Source organism: Xenopus tropicalis, chromosome 9, assembly GCF_000004195.4.
Source record: "Xenopus tropicalis strain Nigerian chromosome 9, UCB_Xtro_10.0, whole genome shotgun sequence".
Classification (NCBI taxonomy): Eukaryota; Metazoa; Chordata; class Amphibia; order Anura; family Pipidae; genus Xenopus; species Xenopus tropicalis.
In genome coordinates, this window is record NC_030685.2 from 36188511 (window position 1) to 36208836 (window position 20326).

Below are 20326 nucleotides of genomic sequence, written 5' to 3' on the forward strand. Positions count from 1 at the left end.
TGCTCCCAAACAGGATTTGATTCTTAGCTGCCGTGCATGATTTGCCACAAATGCAACTCAAGTCCATGTGATGGGTTCCAGTGCCAATTAAAAAACAAGCGAACATAATTTAAACAGAGGTAGATATATAAAAATGTGTCACCTTCAGTTGGGCTTGTTATACTGTAACAGACTACAATTCATGAATTAACAAAAAAAATGAAGGTTCTACAAGATTTATTAAGGGTTATTAGAAGGTTTTAAAAAAAAAAAATCAAAGAACGCACAATGACATGAATGACTGAACCCTTTCTAAGCATAGCTAGGTATCAGCATCTCCAAACTAAACAAACTGTATGGTCGTTGGTTTGCATTTAGGCCCCTTAATGACTGGCTCAGTGCGATTGTACACTCAGCTGTTGGCTAAAACAGAAAGATAGGGAAACACAAGACCATATTTGCTCATGTAAGGAGTTACCCTACCCTACATGAGCCTTCAGCTCTGTAAAATGCTCTTGCAGGCCACTCAGGTAAGTCACCCCAAACTGGTCATCTACACATTTGGCCAAATTGTAAAAAATCCAGTCCCAGGTCAAAGATGTTTAAAAGCCTCTGTATGAGAGCCAACACAAGGGGAAAGCTTTATTGTATACTTAACTTTGATCTCTCATTGTTTTATTTTGTGGGGTCTGGCAAAAACATATCTAGTAGAACAGTGAAAATGAAAGGAGTGTAAAACTGTGTATCTATGTCACAAGATGTCACTGTAGGAAATGTTTTCTCATCACAGCAAAGGTGCACTGCTCCATGACACCCATGACATGAACACCATCCACACATTTTAAATGTTAAATGATTATTTCATCTGTAGTGAAAAAACAACAAAAAAACAGGTATGGGCTAAACCCATCTTATTTGTATACACATTTCTAGGAAATTAAATCCACCAGTTACTGCACACGTGGGTTTTTTTTTTCAGCCAGAAATCCATTATGTGTTGGTTTAATGTCTGAAATGGTGTGCCTTGTGTGTGCAGTGACATGCGGATTGCTTTGCTGACAACATTCAAACATACTGGCCAGTTTCAGACCATTCTCACCTTTTTTTTTTTTTTCTGTGGCAGAGAAAACTCATAGTGTGCCATAGCCCTTTCCTTTACTTCATGAGGCACTCAGTCCCTACATCAAGTGGTAGGTTTTCTACACGACTTACCAATAGATAAATCATGTGATTGCCAATTAGTAACCTCACAATATGTGTACCACCCCCCCCTCCACTACATTCAAAAACACAACAAAGAATCAATAATTCAAAACAGAGTAAGTGAAGAATATTATACTACAGAGGTCAAGTCCATTCCTGTACCAAGTATAGGTAGAGGATCTGTTATATGGAAAGCTTGGGACCTGGGCATTTCCAGAATTTGGAGTTCTGTGCCTTGACACTACTAAAAAGATAATTTCATTATTATAAATAACTCAGCATGACCTTGTCAGCAGTACTGATATTTGGTAGCTTCAAGTACAAAGTACTGTCTAATACTCAGAGAAAATGCGAACCAGTTACAATGAATAAATGCTTGTTTAAATAGGACAATACCATATTTTGTAGCTTTAGAGATAACAGATGCCATACCTGTACCTGTAGTTTTCATTTCTATAGATGTGTTTCGTTTGCATTGATTTTTCTGGACAACTGCATAATTTTTCCTAATTTCAATGCTTTATTCTGTTCTCAAAACAAAGATGGCAATATATTTATGCCAGAAGGATGTCATATCTGGAATATATTATCTTTATATTGCTTCTTGAATGCTAAAAAATCCTGTTAAGGAAATAAAAAGAGACCATACAACATTGTGGATATAAAATGGAATCTGTTCATAAATTCAGTGCCCTAATTTGTGTTGAGTCCTCCTAATTACACTACTTGGGTTTCCAATCGTCTAATTTCTTTAACCACCAAATCAATGTTGATAATTGGGTTAAAGTACAAAGCCCAATAAAAGAAGCAGTTGCAGACAAACTGAGGAATCACAGGCCAGAAGATTGCAACAAATATTCCATGGGTTGACATATTCCAGAAATGCCTCCACATCAGCTGAGGAAGGTTCCTAAAGAAAAGGAAAAGAGTTCATGAGAATTTACAGTAATTAGGGAAAAACAGTACGTTTTGGAGCCTTGAGTTCCTAGCATTGCTAGGTAAAGGACTTTTTCCCAATAGAATATTGAAATGTAAAATAAATGCAATGGACAGTCTAACTTTCTAAACAGGGAAAGAGTTTATGTAGTAGTAAGTATATTAGATCCTCTGCATTCATAAATGGTGCAATACTGTTTAAGTATCAAGCAAAATTGCAAAACAAAAACTAAAAAACAGGAGCATCATAATTCAAACTCACGTGCAACCAACTGCCTTCAGCAGTCATTTAATTAGTTGCACCTCTGTGTAATTCAAGGCTGATGCCACACGTGGCATTTTTCCGCTGCGTATTTTCTGATTCTCTCGGTGGCTGAAAAACGCCTGATATCATCATCCATAGAAATAACTTGAAAAGACGCGAAGCAAACCACACAATGCGGAAATACGCTAGAAAACGCCTTAGCGCGGATTTTTCAAGCGTTGGCTGAAATACGCCAGTATTTGCAAAGCAAGCTATTCCTATGTATACGCAAAGGCAGCTGCCAGACCTAGCGGAAATACGCTGCGTTTTTTGCTATTTCGCACTATTAGCAACATGGAAACGGGATATGTTTACGTCACCAGTACTAGGCTGAAAAACGCCATAGTCAGGGGCTGTGTGGCTTGTGCAGCGTTTTTAGGCTGAGAAAAAACGCAGTGTAAAAACGCCACGTGTGGCATCAGCCTAAGGTGTCAAATGATCTCACAATACTTACCGCTTTTTCTGGAAGGCCCCAAAATAAAACCATAATGATAAAGATCAAAGGGCTATGAAAACAAGTCTGGGATAGTTTATTTAAAAAATATGGCACAATCATAATTTTGACTAAAGAAGGTTGTCCAACCTAAACCAAAGCCTCTCTTGGGAAATATTACATTCTGTTCTTAGTGCAAAACACTAACCCCCATATGTAATAAAAGGAAAGTTTGTGTAGGAACAGTAACCCATAGTAACTAATAAAGGCTTTGCTTATAAAATGTGACCAGCATATTCTACCTGCTGATTGGTTGCTATGGGTTACTACTTCTGGGGAAACTTAGTGCCCTTTATTACATAACCTATAAATATGTGTAGTCGCCCAGAGTACCTTTAATATATGAAATACAAGTTAGGATAAGAAAACATACTGGTTGGATCAGAAAGGGAACAAGTGGTGACAAATACCGCAATTATGATTTCACATTTTTACCTGTAGATTCCAACCTCCACTCAGGACAGGAGACAGAGTGGTACATTGTAGCAGAAACGTATATGAGTTACATAAGATATGCCCTAAAAGTTTAAATTCTAGATCTGAAGTTAAAAAATAAAAAAACACATTTCTGACAGTAAAAAAAGTATACTTACTTTAGCTCCCTTCGTGACCACAAATTCCAAAATGAGAATGATTCAAGAACTGTAAGCAACATGGCATTGACAATAATAAACCGGGAGGTCCAGTAATGAAGTTCCAGCCAATCCCATGCAAACTCAGCGATAAGCTGATATGGAAGAAATACATACTTCACAAGGAACTCTCTCCACTGTCTCCAAGTTGGATCTTGAAGATCCTGAAAAATAAAGAGTTTCCTTATCCATCATGGTTAAATGTAATGTTTGGAAGGACTTATTTCAAAACAATCAACCTGCAGTTGTACACATTTTTATATTAAAGATTAAGATTAATTAACAATAAGAAAAATTCTGTTACATCTGTCAAAGCAACCACAAAGAATTGCTCTAAAAAAAGAAAACTGTAAGAACTTTAGCAACCGCCAACTCCCCAGGTGCACCGTCATTCAATCTGTAGTGTTTCACAAAAGGTTTGACCACAAGGCTGCCCTACAACTCTGGTGCACTGACATAACACTAGCTTCTGCACATGAGGCTGACACTGCTTGGGTTGAGTGAGCTTTCGGTTCTTTTGGAGATGGCTTTCCCAAAACTGTATAAGAGGAGGTAACTGCTGATTGAATCAATCTGGAGATCATTTTTCATACAGCCTTGCCTTTCCTGATACAGGAAATATATTATTTATTTGACTTTCTGAATGGCTAACTCTTTCTAAGATAGCAGAGAACACATTTCTTAACATCAAAAAACATGTAGCCCCTTTACCCTTTCACTTTTTGGCTGAGGGAAAAACACTAAGTATAACCTCAAAGTTACTGTGGAACTCAAATGACACTGTGGGTCTAAAAACCAACTGTGTCCTCAGAATTGTCCGACCATGAACTATCAGAAGATACGTTTTTTTACAAGATAAAGCTTGTACCGTAATTCCCCTACACTTCTGGCTGAACATATAGCAAATAAGAACACTGTCTTCATAGACAAGAGGTTCAAAGGGTGATCTTCCAAGGACTTTCAGTACTATGTCTAGATCCCATTTCACAGCTTTGACAAATCATTTAATAAATGGATGTTCAGCCAAAGGGAGTTTTCAAAAACTGAAAGAGCTGCAATTTGCACTTTGATAGTGCTTAGAGCCAACTTCTTCAGAAACCCTTCGTATAAGAAATCCAGAATGGCAGGAATAGGAACCAGCTCTGGACTAAGCTCCCTCTTAACACATCACTTGCAGAAGACAGACCAAATTCTTCAGTAAATTTGTTTGTAATGTCTTTCCTGCTGTAAAGCAAAACTTTGATAACTGATGATAAACCTTATGCTTTCATGACATCCTTTCAGTCTCCATGCTGTTAGCTGGAGGGATGCCAGATTTGGATGAACTATTGGCCCCTGCAACAGAAGTTGTGTCTCGAAGGAAGAAGCCATGGAGGACTGATGGAGAGATGAAGGAGCTCTATATACCAACATCTACTGGCCCAGGCTGGTTCTATTAAAACTGTTTCTATTGAACATAGGCCAATCTTCCTGATCACCTTCCTGATCATGGCAAATGGAGGAAAAATATATGCCCGGCTGAAGCTCCAAACATGAACTAAGGCATCTACTGCTTTCTCCTGCTGACTTGCCACATCAGGGCAAGAAATCTCTGCAGTTTAAACTCCATTCTCCTGCAATTTTAAAAGTCTGCTCATGTATTGGAGAGACCGGAGATGTGATGTGCTGAATCTTGGCTCTTGAAATAAGATGCTCCTTGATGGTTTATGTAATAAGCTAGTGAATCATTGTCTTGGTGTATCAAGGCATTGCAGCCTTCTATGATGGCCATGAATATAAGCAGAGCCCTCCAGACTGTCTCTAATGCCAGTGAATTTGCTAAAATGCAACAACCCTCTCCCACCAGAGACCTTGTTTTATCTTGTCTCCCCAATATGCAACCCCAGCCTCTGTTGCTTAATAATAATAATAATAATAATAGTTGGGAAGCGAGGATTTATAGATTTTCTGTTAGAAGCCAATAAGACAATGTCTTATGTTGTAAGGCACCAGAACTTTGCCATTTAAGGAGGATCTGTGATGATCCCATGGTGTCTATAGGAACAACTAAAGATGAGATTCTTCTTTGCTGAAAAGCTTTGTACTTTTGTTTGTTACTGATTTTCACAATGTTTTTTTGAGGAAGATAGATTTTTCCTTTTGTGCGTCCCAGGACATACCCCGAAAAGTTATTTTGACTGCAGTACATAGATTGAATTTTTTTCAATTTATTAACCATCCAGGGCCTTAATTACTTTCAGAAAAACTGAGAAGTGATGATGTAGTACCAGCTCTGATTCTGCCTTTGTTGGGCAATCATCTGAATACAGAATTATTGTGACTCCTAAGGTTCTTAGGTTAGAAACAACCACTATTGTCACCTTGGTGAAGACTCCTGGAGAGCTTGGGATCCCAAAAGGCAGAGCTGTGAATTGTAAATGCCCATACTCGTGTCTCTTCTTGCAGCTAGTGGCACTTATGGCATGGTCTTTTTGAAATATGGAGGTAGGAGTTTTGTAGGGCTAGGGTTACCATGACTTTAATTTATGTGTAATGCTGCAATTGCAGACCTTAAAGGACAAGGAAAGGCTAAGTCACTTGGGGTGCCAAAATGTTAGGCACCCCCAAGTGACTTTAATCGCTTACCTTGTACCCTGGGCTGGTGCCCCTGTTAGGAGAAAAAAGCACCAGCCCAGGGTACCTGTAGCGAGCGCTTCCTTCTTCGTTTTGCCGGCAAATTCCCGGGACCAGCGCATGCGCATTAGAGTGAAAAGCTGACTTCTCTGTTAAAGTTCAGCTTTTCACTCTACTGCGCATGCGCGCGAGCGAAGCAGGAAGGAGGAAGCGCTGCAGGTACCCCGGGCTGGTGCTGTTCTCTCTGTACTGGGGCACCAGCCCAGGGTAAAAGGTAAGCACTTTACAGTGGCTTGCAAAAGTATTCGGCCCCCTTGAACTTTTCCACATTTTGTCAAATTACAGCCACAAACATGAATCAATTTTATTGGAATTCCACGTGAAAGACCAATACAAAGTGGTGTAAACGTGAGAAGTGGAACGAAAATCATACATGATTCCAAACATTTTTTACAAATAAATAACTGCAAAGTGGGGTGTGCGTAATTATTCAGCCCCCTGAGTCAATACTTTGTAGAACCACCTTTTGCTGCAATTCCAGCTGCCAGTATTTTAGGGTATGTCTCTACCAGCTGTGCACATCTAGAGACTGAAATCCTTGCCCATTCTTCTTTGCAAAAACAGCTCCAGCTCAGATTAGATGGACAGCGTTTGTGAACAGCAGTTTTCAGATCTTGCCACAGATTCTCGATTGGAATTAGATCTGGACTTTGACTGGGCCATTCTAACACATGGATATGTTTTGTTTTAAACCATTCCATTGTTGCCCTGGCTTTATGTTTAGGGTCGTTGTCCTGCTGGAAGGTGTACCTCCGCCCCAGTCTCAAGTCTTTTGCAGACTCCAAGAGGTTTTCTTCCAAGATTGCCCTGTATTTGGCTCCATCCATCTTCCCATCAACTCTGAGCAGCTTCCCTGTCCCTGCTGAAGAGAAGTACCCCCAGAGCATGATGCTGCCACCACCATATTTGACATTGGGGATGGTGTGTTCAGAGTGATGTGCAGTGTTAGTTTTCCGCCACACATAGCGTTTTGCATTTTGGCCAAAAAGTTCCATTTTGGTCTCATCTGACCAGAGCACCTTCTTCCATATGTTTGCTGTGTCCCCCACATGGCTTGTGGCAAACTGCAAACGGGACTTCTTATGGTTTTCTGTTAACAATGGCTTTCTTCTTGCCACTCTTCCATAAAGGCCAACTTAGTGCAGTGCACGACTAATAGTTGTCCTATGGACAGATTCCCCCACCTGAGCTGTAGATCTCTGCAGCTCGTCCAGAGTCACCATGGGCCTCTTGGCTGCATTTCTGATCAGCGCTCTCCTTGTTCGGCCTGTGAGTTTAGGTGGACGGCCTTGTCTTCGTAGGTTTACAGTTGTGCCATACTCCTTCCATTTCTGAATGATCGCTTGAACAGTGCTCTGTGGGATGTTCAAGGCTTTGGAAATCTTTTTGTAGCCTAAGCCTGCTTTAAATTTCTCAATAACTTTATCCCTGACCTGTCTGGTATGTTCTTTGGACTTCATGGTGTTGTAGCTCCCAATATTCTCTTAGACAACCTCTGAGGCCGTCACAGAGTAGCTGTATTTGTACTGACATTAGATTACACACAGGTGCACTCTATTTAGTCATTAGCACTCATCAGGCAATGTCTATGGGCAACTGACTGCACTCAGACCAAAGGGGGCTGAATAATTACGCACACCCCACTTTGCAGTTATTTATTTGTAAAAAATGTTTGGAATCATGTATGATTTTCGTTCCACTTCTCACGCGTACACCACTTTGTATTGGTCTTTCACGTGGAATTCCAATAAAATTGATTCATGTTTGTGGCTCTAATGTGACAAAATGTGGAAAAGTTCAAGGGGGCCGAATACTTTTGCAAGCCACTGTAAGTCACTTGGGGGTGCCTAACATTTTGGCACCCCCAAGTGACTTTGCCTTTCCTTCTCCTTTAAGAATTCCTTCTTGAATTTTTTTTTTTTAGAATGAATTGATTTAAAAATATCAAATTTATGATTGTTCTATATTTCCTGTTTGGTTTTGGTATTAGAAAAATTGGAGAATAAATCTGCTACTCACAATAAATTTGGCAAAAAGATCTTCCTCTTGCTCTTTCTGTTCTTCCTGCAGAGGACATGTTGTATGTATGAAGGGTAAAAATGTTTCTGCGTAATCAAACAAATACAAATACAGCATGCTGAGGCGAGGAGAGCTTTTCAGTGCATATAACAGAAAAAGGGATTTCCCAGGGTTCACTGCCTATTGTAAAAAAAAAAACAAATATGAAGTATTATAAATGCAAATGAAACTATTATATTACCAGCTGAAACCAACGTCGTAATGCTTCAAAACTGTAGCTAATTTTCTAATAGGCAAAATTGTACACAGTTGCTCCCTCTTCTTCTGGCCTTTAGGGCAACTGTACATGGAGTAAATTACAACTCAGAAGGAGGCAAAATGTCTTGGAACTGCCCCTTCATTGAATTGTAACCACTAGACCACATATGTATCACATAAGGATCATATGGATATGGATCCTACATGGTAAATGGCCAGTTGGCTAAATGGAGAAATACCATAACAGAGGCTATACCGCTGTAGCACAAACACTTGAAATAGATTGCTATAAGTGAAGCAGTAAGTGAAGAGAATATGCAAAAAGGTTGCATAAATATCTGATATGAGTATGATGGTAGCCCTCCTACCTTAAAAAATGAGAAACATTAAAAACCCAATAAAAAATTAAAAAATTACCTTATATTCCCATAAATTCTGAGGTGGCTTAACACCTAGAGTTTTAACTCTGTCCAACTCCATGAGAATAGCCTTCTTGTGGCTGCTATTCTCTATACTGTAGGGATTTTTAGAGAACTCTTCCTCAGCTAATGTTATAAGAAGCCTGAAACATAAAAGTTAAATTAGGGGGTTTTTACAGAGAAATGCAAAGCAATTCACAGTAAACAGACAGGTGTTGTTAACCTAATTCCCACAAACAAATGTAACATACTGTTGTAATGCCATATAAGATTCTAAAGGGATCAATATGATGAAAAGCTGCCTATAACTGTTTCATTAATTTGTTCCCCCAGCAGCCAAGTCAATGGGCATACCATAGCTTACCATAAAGAATCTTTTGCCCGTAATGTACCGCTATTTCTTATTACCTTAATCATACTATGTTATTGGCTACGTGAACAAACCAATATTGAGCTAAATATGCTAATAACTACCAGGACAAGCACAGAAGTGCTTGATGTCTATGCCGCAAGTAACTGACAACCACTTTTTTATGAATAATCCGGAGAGAGGTTAAATATGGTTGCCAGGTGCTATTCATGCTGTTAAAAAATTGCATTGTCTATCCTGGGATAATTAATTGTGTAAAGTGCAGGGCATCCACAAATTGGTATCCCTAGCCAGGTAATGATACTTTGCAAAGTAATTAATGTGATATACTACAAAATTCTTGCACACCCATTACAATGTTCATTTTTCCTACTTTCATCAGGAGGCCAAGAGAATTTAGGGCACTGTAGTTAAGGAAAGAGTGAAAAACAAGAGAAATGAAGGAGAAGGCTGCAAGAAAGTATAATGTTAAAGACAAGGAAATAAAGGATGACCCTCTCTCTCATGCACAGAATGTATATATTTTAATTTTGGTATTCATCCTGAGATACAGCACACATCTCTAAGTGTCATTCCTTAATGTTGTTCCATATATTTCTTAGGGTGAAGACACATGGGGAGTTGGCGTAACTTTTATAAACTATTTGGGGCAATTTAGCTGCCATAGATTCATATACACGTTGCCGCAAATAATTGTGCTGTGTTTACTTTTTTAAAAAAAGTTGAGGCAACTAATCACCCCATGCCTTCGCCCTTAGGCAAAGCAACAAGTAAGTTAAACCCCTATTAACCCCCCCCCCCCCAGATGGCTCTGTTAATATGATAATATACTGCGCTGCTTCATATTTTTCCAAAATCACTTCAAGATTAAATAAGCATTGATCTGTTTACAATTTCATTCAAATGACGTTCCCTTTAATGTGCAAAAAGAATCTGAGAAGTTGCAGCATATGTAAATATTTAGTACACATAAATGATTAACTGATTTAGATGTTTTAAGTAATCATAAATGTCGTAGCAGATTATGGTGCAAAGATCATCACAAATCAAAGTTACTTCTAAAAATAGCAATTTGCTTGGCTGCAATGATAGCTAACTAAATTAAACTGTGTTTAATGCCGGGAACTGAATTTTAAACCAATTCATATTAGCTGTGTGATTTGGTGCCTTTAAACTTGATATTAGCTAGGCTGCAATTTTCTAATACTCATATCATATTAGCTCAACCAACATCCACTTTGGAGATCAAACTTGATAACTGAAGGACATTGCCAATGAGATTGTGCGTGTAACCACCAATCCTGGTGTGGATGGGTGCAATTTAGCAGAATCCTTAACTCTCTTGCTATTCATACAAACTCCCAAAGACCTCCTGCCTTCCCCCTTCTGCATGTATTCCCAAGGATAAGATAGCCAATAACAGATAGGAGATTCTACAAGAACATTTAAACATCTTTTCTCTTTTAATTTTTCAACAGTTTTTTAATGAAGGTGGTTTCTCATTTTGTCAGTCCTCTCTGAGGATTATTTTTCATTACTGTGGTTACGAAGACTGGTATGAGAACTTTATTGTTGAGGTTGCCTCAGTTCAGTCGCAAGGTACACAAAGTAACTTTATTGTGGTCACGAGAACAAGGCAAAGTTTTATTAAAATAGAAAAAGGGAAGACACTAAACCATTAAAATCATGAGAGACCATCCATATATCCCAAAGATCCTGTTAGTGACAATAAAGCCGAAGATAGATTGGGCGATTAGTCGCCACAATTTTAAAAATTCAGTCATGGCAACTAATCACCAGCATTAAAGCAATGGCTACATGTACCATGCAGTTGCAGGTATGTTTTTGCATGGAGGTTAGTCGGAGTGACTGTTTTTATTCGCCACAACTGGGTTTTTTTAAAAGTGGCAGTGACTAATCGCCTGGTCTGTATTCACCTTAAATGTTTAACAATTAGTACCTATAGGTGTTACCTTTTACCTAGATAGGTAGTGCAAGCCAGGTTCAGGTGACAAATATCAGGAAAAATGAAAAACTTCCAAAATTTGTGATGAAATCAACATCAAACAGTTATAAAAAGCCATATTCAGCCCTGTAGAGAAGACCATGTCCAAATTATATAAATGAATAGTTTCTTTCCTTTTTAACATTTTAAGTCTGTGGGTACCTTATCACCTGAATGTATAAAGTGTGACAGCAAAAGCCACGTTGTCTTTTGTAGTATATTTTATAAAATGCCTCACACATTGGTGGAATAACAACAACTAAACTTCTAACCATAACTCTGTGATCAGATATGGAGAAGTAGCTTTGCCATTATCAGAGCACCTCTGCTCAGCTAAACAGAAACATATAATCAGTTAAGGTTTTAGGTGACAAGCATACTAATAGGTTTAGTTTTAACAGACTAAAACAGGAGAGAAATATTTTAGACAAACTTGTCATAGTCTGACATAGCAGACTGTATATGGAATCCACACCTATTTCCTTCATCTAGATTTTTATGATAGTTCCTTGTTCAGGTTGGTGAATTTATTCCCAATTTGTATTTATTTCTTTAAACAGGTTCCTTATTTCCTGGTATTTTGGTACCTGAGCCAAGACTCCAATGTTAAAAGGAGAAGAAAAGACACTTGGGGGTAACAAAAGTTAGGCAACCCCAAGTGATTGTAATCACTTACCTGATACCCCAGGCCGATGCTCCTGTTAGAAAAACTGCCCCAGCCTGGGGTTCATAGAGAGCACCGCGGAGCGATCCTGTTCTTCTGCTTCCTCTTTCTTCATAATCCCAAAGCCGCAGCATGCACACTGGAGTGAAAATATCGGCTTCTTTGTTAAAGTTTAGCTTTTCCTTCTAATGCGCACCCACGTGGTGCTCACAGGGAGAACACCTGGCTGGTGCCGTTTTTTTTTGCTGATAGGAGCACCAGGTAAGTAAATACAATTACTGAGGGGTGCCTAACTTCCGGCACCTTCTCCATTAAAGCAGCTAATCAAAGTCATGTTTTATCTGGATAGGTGGTACTCTATGTTAAAGATAGTAACACTACATATGAATTTTTAGAGCAAATTATTGGGTTATACATAAACTGGACAATTTTTCTGTATGCTTTTTTATGTTTTGATAGATTTACGCATATCTAGATTGTCTCTGGTTAGCGCACTACATTTTCTAGGGCTTTTAAGGGTATCCAGGCAGGATTTTGAGGGAATGATTAAAGTCCATCACATTATCTTGTTCTCATGACCACCTTGTTCTCAAGACACCTTTTTTACCTTACATTTGGAGCATCTGTGAATATACCCGCACCAGGCTGCAAAGACTTTTAAGTCATGGAAAATAAAAATTTACAGTAATCAGTCTGATAGGGTTATGATTAATTCTTGCTTACCTTCCATTAACCCTTCCAGATAAAAAAAGATCTTTGTAATGGGAGGCCCACGGGCCCAGCTGTTCTAACCAGAGGACTACTTCTTCTGCTGTCCATTTTGCAACTGGCTTATGTACTAGAAGGTCCTGTTCAGATTCCCTACTGCTCCAATGATATACAAGCAGAACAACCTGTAGGAGACAAAGACTTCATGAAAGGCATGACCTGTTTGAACCATGAACTTCATATAGGTCATTACTGGCATAACAATCTTTGTGAAGGCACAAAATGCTGAAGTAGTGTTGTCCATATCAGAGCACTTCTGCTCAACTACTCTGCTCAAATAAAATATTAATAAATACTAGGCTGAGAGAGGCGGTAATCCAACGCGCTTCTCAATGAAAGGCACGAACGCGTCGTAAGCAAGAAAGCGTAAACGAACGCGATGCGTGCATTAAGGTGCAAGGCAACGTAAGACCGAGCCTGCAAATCGCGCTGCGCGCACCCCCCCCCGGTCCGTGGAAGCCTTTTTTATCTTGCAACCGGTCCTTGGAGAAATAAAGGTTGGGGACCCCTGCTATAGACTATGCTTACCATGGAAGCCCAGAGGTTCAGCAGCTTAATGACAGTAATCTAATCCATGCCTTACACAGGAGCTTCCATTAGTTAGGGAGTCATTTGCATCCCTATGACAGCAACTAACTGCCATCTCTGCCCAAATGCATTCCAGTCCAAACAAATCAATAACGTTTTGTTATCGACATTAATGGCCAAACTGGATAAATAATCAGCAACTGTATGGCCGTCTTTAACTACATAGAGCAGTTCCAATTATACAGTAGTGCTGGATACCCAATTGCAATTATTTCTGAATTGTTAAAAAACCTCATGTATTCAAATCATCAAATTAAACATGGATCTTTCATGTTCTCTCCATAACATGCGGTGTCTGCCTTTGATTTAAAGGAAAAGTTCAGTGTAAAATTAAACTGGGTAAAAAGATAGTCTGTGGGAAAATAAATTCAATATAGTTAGTAGGCCAAAAAATTTAATTTATAAGACTTTTTACCCAGTTTTATTTTTACACTAAACAGTTTCTTTAAACATCTACATTTAGTACCACAATTATAATCAACTGCTCTGGTATACTCAAAATTCCCCAATAATGTGGCACAACTCAGCAATATAAATAATAAGTGAAATTGTAATCCCTTTTATAAACAGACATATATACAATTCCACAAACTGAGAGGAAAGAGGGACCATTTTTCTAAACTAAACTTTTAAAGACCAGCATTTTAACTGCAGCTCCAATAACAAATGATTATATTGACAATTGCCATCTTATATGTTGCATATTGATTGGAAATTATTTTAATTCAATGTAATCTTATTTACACCTAACATTCCACTATCTTCTGCCCTAGTATACAAAAACCTATAGATAAAATAAAAATATGTACTTACTGCCACGCTGGTTAAAGCTGTCAGAACACCAGAAAAGAAACCTCCTCCCCTGGGCTGGTTTCCTTGCATGCCAGTTGAAGTCTGGTTTTGTTCATTACCATAGTTATTAAATGCTTGTAAAGCATGTATGATTTCATGATTTCCCTCAACATCCTTATATTTCTGTTGGATAGCATCAGGGAACAGTTTTTCTATAACATCCCTAAGAAGAAGAATTATTAGTGTGAAAGTGTAGATACAATCAAAACATCACTGGCAAACACAATCAGCAATATTTTTTCACTGTAAGAGTAAGTGATTCCAGCGGATTTGAGTATTGAAACCCCCACATTTGCATGAAGAAAAAATGAAGATTGCCATTACCACAGAGGCTTAGAATATGTTTTTCTTACAAACAACGCTGCAATTTTTGACCAGTTCGATTATCTAATGTTTATATATAAATCATGGCTTCATTATTCAGTAATACCTTCTTAATGTGTAGCTTCAAGTTTAGAGGTCTTGCATGTCAACAGAAAAACATTCTTAGTAATAATACTCTAATTACAATATCATTCAATCCCAATACATGTGAGAGGCTGACTAAAGAACTATTTTTGATTCTGTTCTTTATAGAGGTGGTCAGTTGCTAATGTGCCTGCTAATGCCTGTGGCACACTGGGAATTTTCAGATGATTTTCGGTAACCCTTACTGTTGTCAAAGACAAAAGGCAGGTCTGATTTTTTTTTCCCCATGAATAACAGGCATAGCACATTTAACAGTGGGCTTCTCCCAAAATAATCAAGGACTAGCGAAAATACAACACACGGGTGTCTAAAGGATTACTGTTGTATTCATCTTTGTATTGCTTCGACATGAAATCATAACTAGGACAAAAGTAAGGCAATATTTTATTATATCATAGAAATGAAATCAGTTTCAAGTTTAACAATTTATTTCAGAAATTTGTGAAATTGTAACTAGTGAAGAATAAAATTACCTGACGCTCATTTACTTCCTTTCAAAATCAGTAGTTTACTCACAGGACATGCAGCATATTTTTTGCTTTATATACTTTTTCACTATAAATTATGATCAACATAAATAATGCAATTAAATGTTATGAGGCACTGTAAAATATTACTGCAATATATATATATATTGTCTATCATTTTAACGCACTGTATTATCTTAAAATATGAAACAAATTACAAGATAAGCTATTTTGTACTAAAGGATATATTAGCAGCTGAAGAAGAAACTGGCACTTTAAATAGACTATTAAGACTGAATAGCAGCTGTTTGTTTTACTGATTGCCAAAGTCCAGTGTCTTCTTCTAAGCTAGGCAAACAAGCTAAGCTCCAAGACTCTTGTTCAATGCCCTGTGTTATTCTAACCTTGTTTCCAGTCAAAGGACACATGGAGAAGAGCGATGTCAACGCTAGCTAGTAAGTAAGACTAAAAGCAGAAATATTTATATAAATAAATGTTAAATGCTTAGTAAAACACAGCATAGGTTGAGAATGGTCTTCTAAACAATGATAGGCATATTAACCACATAACTCTCATTCAAAAATAAAAATAAAAAAAACAGAATGCTGACATGGACAAAAAAAAGATGGAATTAGTTGACAGGACTTCTTTAGGCCAAATTGTTTGACGAATAAAAGAAAACAAAAAACAAACTGACAAGGTAAATACAACTTGATGATGCTCACCTAAGCAAAATGTTAACCTTGGGGAATCCCTCCCATGTGTTTCTGCACTCAGGACATTCAGTTTTCTTTGAAGACACCCACCAGAGGGCCAGGCAATGCCTACAGAAGCTGTGGCCGCAATTCAGTGTAGTTGGATTTACTAGGATATCGTAACAGCAGTGACAAGAGAATTCACTGACAGAAATCTTGCGATCTAACTTAGCTGTTGTGATATGGTCCCCTTCATTGCCATCTAGCTTTACATCCTCCTCCATCACTGTAGCACACAAGACATCTGCTCAAGTCAAATAGCCAGGCTTCAAGGGAGATGCTTGAAATCCTTTTTAGGTATAATTAACCCAGCTGCAAAACAGCAGAGATCTTATTATAAATTATTCATAGCTTATAGAAAATGATGCAACTACAAGATTTAATTTCCAAGACAAAGAAGACGATTTTATCAGTTTTATCACACTGAGCCTTATTTCTATTCGATACACAGAAAGACATTAGGTGGCCTGTTTATAAAGGGGTATAAAAAAATGTCTCTAAATGTCTTCATTTTAATGCAAGGGCAGGCTGGTTAAAATAATGTGTATAAAGCTGTGTAATGATTTTATGCAAATGTGCAGTCCAGTGTGCAATTCTGGTGTAAAAGTAGCTTCAAAAAAAGTAATGTGCAAACTATCACTGAGTACCACTGATTTTACACAGTATTTTAAACTCCTATTTAGATCAATAACTCTTTGCTGCCTGAATTTGTCTCTGCTTGTGTTAAAGGAGAAGGAAGGGCTAATAAAGAGATAATCTCAGGCTGCAGGCATACCTTTACTTCTCTCAATAGTGCCCTTAAGTCTCCCCATATTTCTCCCGTTCAGATAATTAGAAGCCTCATAGGAAAACAAAATGCTGAGCTCTGTACATGCGCAGTTTGTAAGACTATGAGGAAGCTTCCTGCTGATTGGCTCAGATCACACATTCCTAAGGGGGGGGAGTGAGTTCTTAGCATTCTTGAGGGAGGGGGGAGCAGGAGAGGGGAGAGAGGAGAGAGCTACACAGACGCTGCCACAAGAAAACAAAGAGACAACAAATCCTGTTTCTTTTGAAAGAGAACTCAGTGCAGCGTTTATGTGAGTGCTTATGGCTGTATTTACATAGACCTTTCTGATAAAGCTTACTTAGTTTTTACCTTTCCTTCTCCTTTAAGGTGACCACATATTAAAAGGTCTGCTAGTTTGGCGGTACTTATCTGCCCAAGATGTCCACCTTGGGGGGGGGGTTTCAAAACAATCAGATCATAATGACAGGGACATCGGTCATTTCGGCAAGGACTGCATCAATGGGCTCACGTGGTTCTTGCCCCAAGTGTAGAGGTTAGGCTGGCATAAAGGTAAGTCCAAATCTTTATTAACATGCTGATAGTTTCATTAGTGGTAAAGTTTCTTGATCGTGAAGCACAGTGTTAATGCAAGCACATAAACTAGCGGTGCACTGGTGGGTCCAAAGACTGTGGGATTCCAAGGGTTAAAGGAACAGAGGATTCTATGTCTAATAACATTCCAGAGAAGATTAAAAGTTAAATAAGAAAAAAAAGTATATGGAAGTTATTAGAGTCACTCGTGACCACCTAAAAAGCTGCATATCGGGCCGACAAAAACACAGTGAATTATTTCTTATGTAAACAGTGTAATTTAGAAGTATAAAGTATACTGTAAAATCATGATAGTATCCCTTTAAGAAGGTTTTCTCAGGCTTACGGAAACAAGTGACGATTAGGGATATCCTCAAAAGCAAAATAAATTCTTTTTACAAAACAAGTAGTTTTTACCATCCAGATATTCAAAACAAAACCCAATAAAGTAACAGCAAAGATAAAAGAACTGTTGCTAAAAATAGCTACATTTGCCTGAAACTGAACTACCTGAAACAATATTATCCAAATCTGTGAGTTTTTATGAGAACTTTGCATTAATTGTTTTTTCTGGTTTTCAGATATTAACATTTATTACATTGTTTATATATTTAATTTGAATCAGCAGCACCCCCACTGCTCTGTTAGGCTAACTTAGAAAATTAAGTTACTAAGCACAGAACCATGTCTTGGTGCTTCTTTGATCAGTTCTACAAGCAGAAGACACTTCTTTGCTCAATAACTTATGTTTTTAAGGGGCCCAGCACCCCCTATGGTTGTCCCTGCCGGCCGCATCCCCTAACCCCCACAGGGGCCCCTGCTGCCCGCCCGACATTTTCCCCTGAATGCACGTAAGTGAATGGTGTCAGGGGAGGACACCAGTGGCCAGGGGAGCAGTAACAGGGATCGGGTCTGGGCCACCAGGGCCCACCAGGTTTTTTCCCGGTATTCCGGCGGCCCAGTCCAACCCTGCTACTAACGTTAAGAGCTGAACTGTCAGATATGCAGGCAAAAACAAAAGAATTCTTTACCCCCATCTGACGATCCAGCATTAATGTTACAATGTTGGGGTACTCGAATAAAATTTTGAAAGAAAAGGGCAAGTTCTTAGCAGGGGGTCAGCAGAATAGGATGAACTCTTTTGACGTTACTGTAGTGTCATTCTCTTAAACATTTTCTATTTGGATCCGTATTCTTAGTGAGGTTCCTATTCTTATAACTGTGAAACATCTGGTTTTTGCTCTCTCTTGCTCTAGGGAGGACAAACAGAAAGTGAAAGTAGGCAGCATACTAGTTGTTGAAGTGGGTTAGCAAATTATCATTCCAAAATAGAAAATACTCCCCATGTGTAAGTTTGAGATACCGACTGCAGCTGGTTTGGGTTATACGCCACTCATTATCTTTGGAGCTGGAGTTATTTATTGGAGTGGTGGAACAAAACAGTGATAACGTCATGCTTTATAATTTTTTTTTTTTAAATAAGAATGAAGCTAAAATCGATAGTCCTATTTCTGTGCTCCTGTTTGTGTATAGGGGTACATACTGGCCCTTTAAGGATCTGTGCTTCATCATACCAATAACTCCATTTGTTCTAACTATGAGTTATAGCACCGGGCAGATCACACAGGCTCAAACACACTTAAATGTACAAACTATAGTGGGAAACAGAAATACATTTTCACAAGAGCTCCCTGGACACAGGACTGGATGATACCAAACATTTTTCCCAACACACACATTTGTTAAGGTTACGACCGGACCACTATCCGATACGTTCTACTATAATTAGAGGGAATACCCCTTTAGACTGTAAGCTCTTGTACGGGAGTTGCAGTGCTCTGCTTAACCAATGGCCATTTTAAAGGACCTGTGACTGCTTCTACAATATATATATGACTTTCTTTCCACGCAATAAACATACCGTCCAACAGCCCCGCTTTTCGCGGGACAATCCCGGTTTTCATAACACAGCCCACAGTCCAGAATAGATGTTTAAAGGTCCCGCACCGCCGTTTTTAAATGGTAGCGGCTGGTTCCTATCCTCAGAAAGGACCTTGCTTGTGTCACAAACGCGTGTCACGTGTCGCGATCACCTGACTATACACGTCACTGCCCGGAGGCTGATCAGCTGGAATTGAGCGGCAGATTCAACACTACGAAATACGGGAGGGAAAATGAGGGCAGCCGGAGGAAGTTGCTGGGGGCGGGAGCTGAAGGATGCTTTGGGGTGTGGGTGGAGCTGGAGGATGCTGGGGGCCCTGGCTATCAATGTTTTAGGGGGGTCTGGTTACCAATGTTTTAGGGGGGGCCTGGCTATCAATGTTTTAGGGGGGTCTGGTTACCAATGTTTTAGGGGGGGCCTGGCTATCAATGTTTTAGGGGGGCCTGGCTATCAATGATTTAGGGGGGGCCTGGCTATCAATGTTTTAGGGGGGTCTGGTTACCAATGTTTTAGGAGGGGCCTGCCTACCAATGTTTTAGTGGGGTCTGGTCACCATTGTTTTAGGGGGGGGGCTGCCTACCAATGTTTTAGGGGGGTCTGGTCACCAATGTTTTAGGGGGGAGGCTGCCTACCAATGTTTTAGGGGGGTCTTGTTACCAATGTTTTTTGGGGGGGGCCTGCCTACCAATGTTTTAGGGGGGGCCCTGGTTACCAATGTTTTAGGTGGGCCCTGGCTGGGAGGGTGGGTGCGTGTGTCGGTGAGTGGGCTTGGAGTGAGGGTGGGTGCGTGTGTAATTTGGAGCTTTCTGAATAATGGGTTTCCCGATAACAGGTCCTATACCTGTACCCCCAGGGCACATTATAATACTACATTGCAGGACCCATGCCTAAAACCCCCAAGAGGTGCACTAGCATAAACACCCCCAGGGCACATGGCAGAATAACTACACTGCCCGACTCATACATAATACCCGCAGGGCACATGGTAGAATAACGGCAGTGCCAACTGATACATTATACCTCCAGGGAACATGGCGGAATGAAATAATTGTCTGATTTAAACCTGATACCCCTAGGGCAGAAAGCAGAAAAAATACACTGCCCCACTCACACCTAAACCCCCAGGGCACATAGCTTAATAACATTGCCCAACTCATGCCTAAAACTCCCA

At 39.3% G+C, this 20326-nt stretch overlaps 1 protein-coding gene across 1 annotated transcript; it reads right to left on the reverse strand.

Annotated features, from left to right (window-relative positions):
- Positions 1 to 1682: 1682 nt before the first annotated feature.
- Positions 1683 to 19217, reverse strand: bfar (bifunctional apoptosis regulator). Its single transcript, NM_001016975.2, has 8 exons — positions 19135 to 19217; positions 15824 to 16165; positions 14125 to 14326; positions 12679 to 12848; positions 8915 to 9059; positions 8240 to 8419; positions 3509 to 3711; positions 1683 to 2092 (listed from the first exon to the last, which is right to left on the reverse strand). The coding sequence occupies exons 2-8, from the start codon at positions 16075 to 16077 to the stop codon at positions 1900 to 1902; spliced, it is 1347 nt and encodes a 448-aa protein (NP_001016975.1). The 5' UTR covers positions 16078 to 16165; positions 19135 to 19217; the 3' UTR covers positions 1683 to 1899.
- Between the last annotated feature and the right edge of the window lie 1109 nt (positions 19218 to 20326).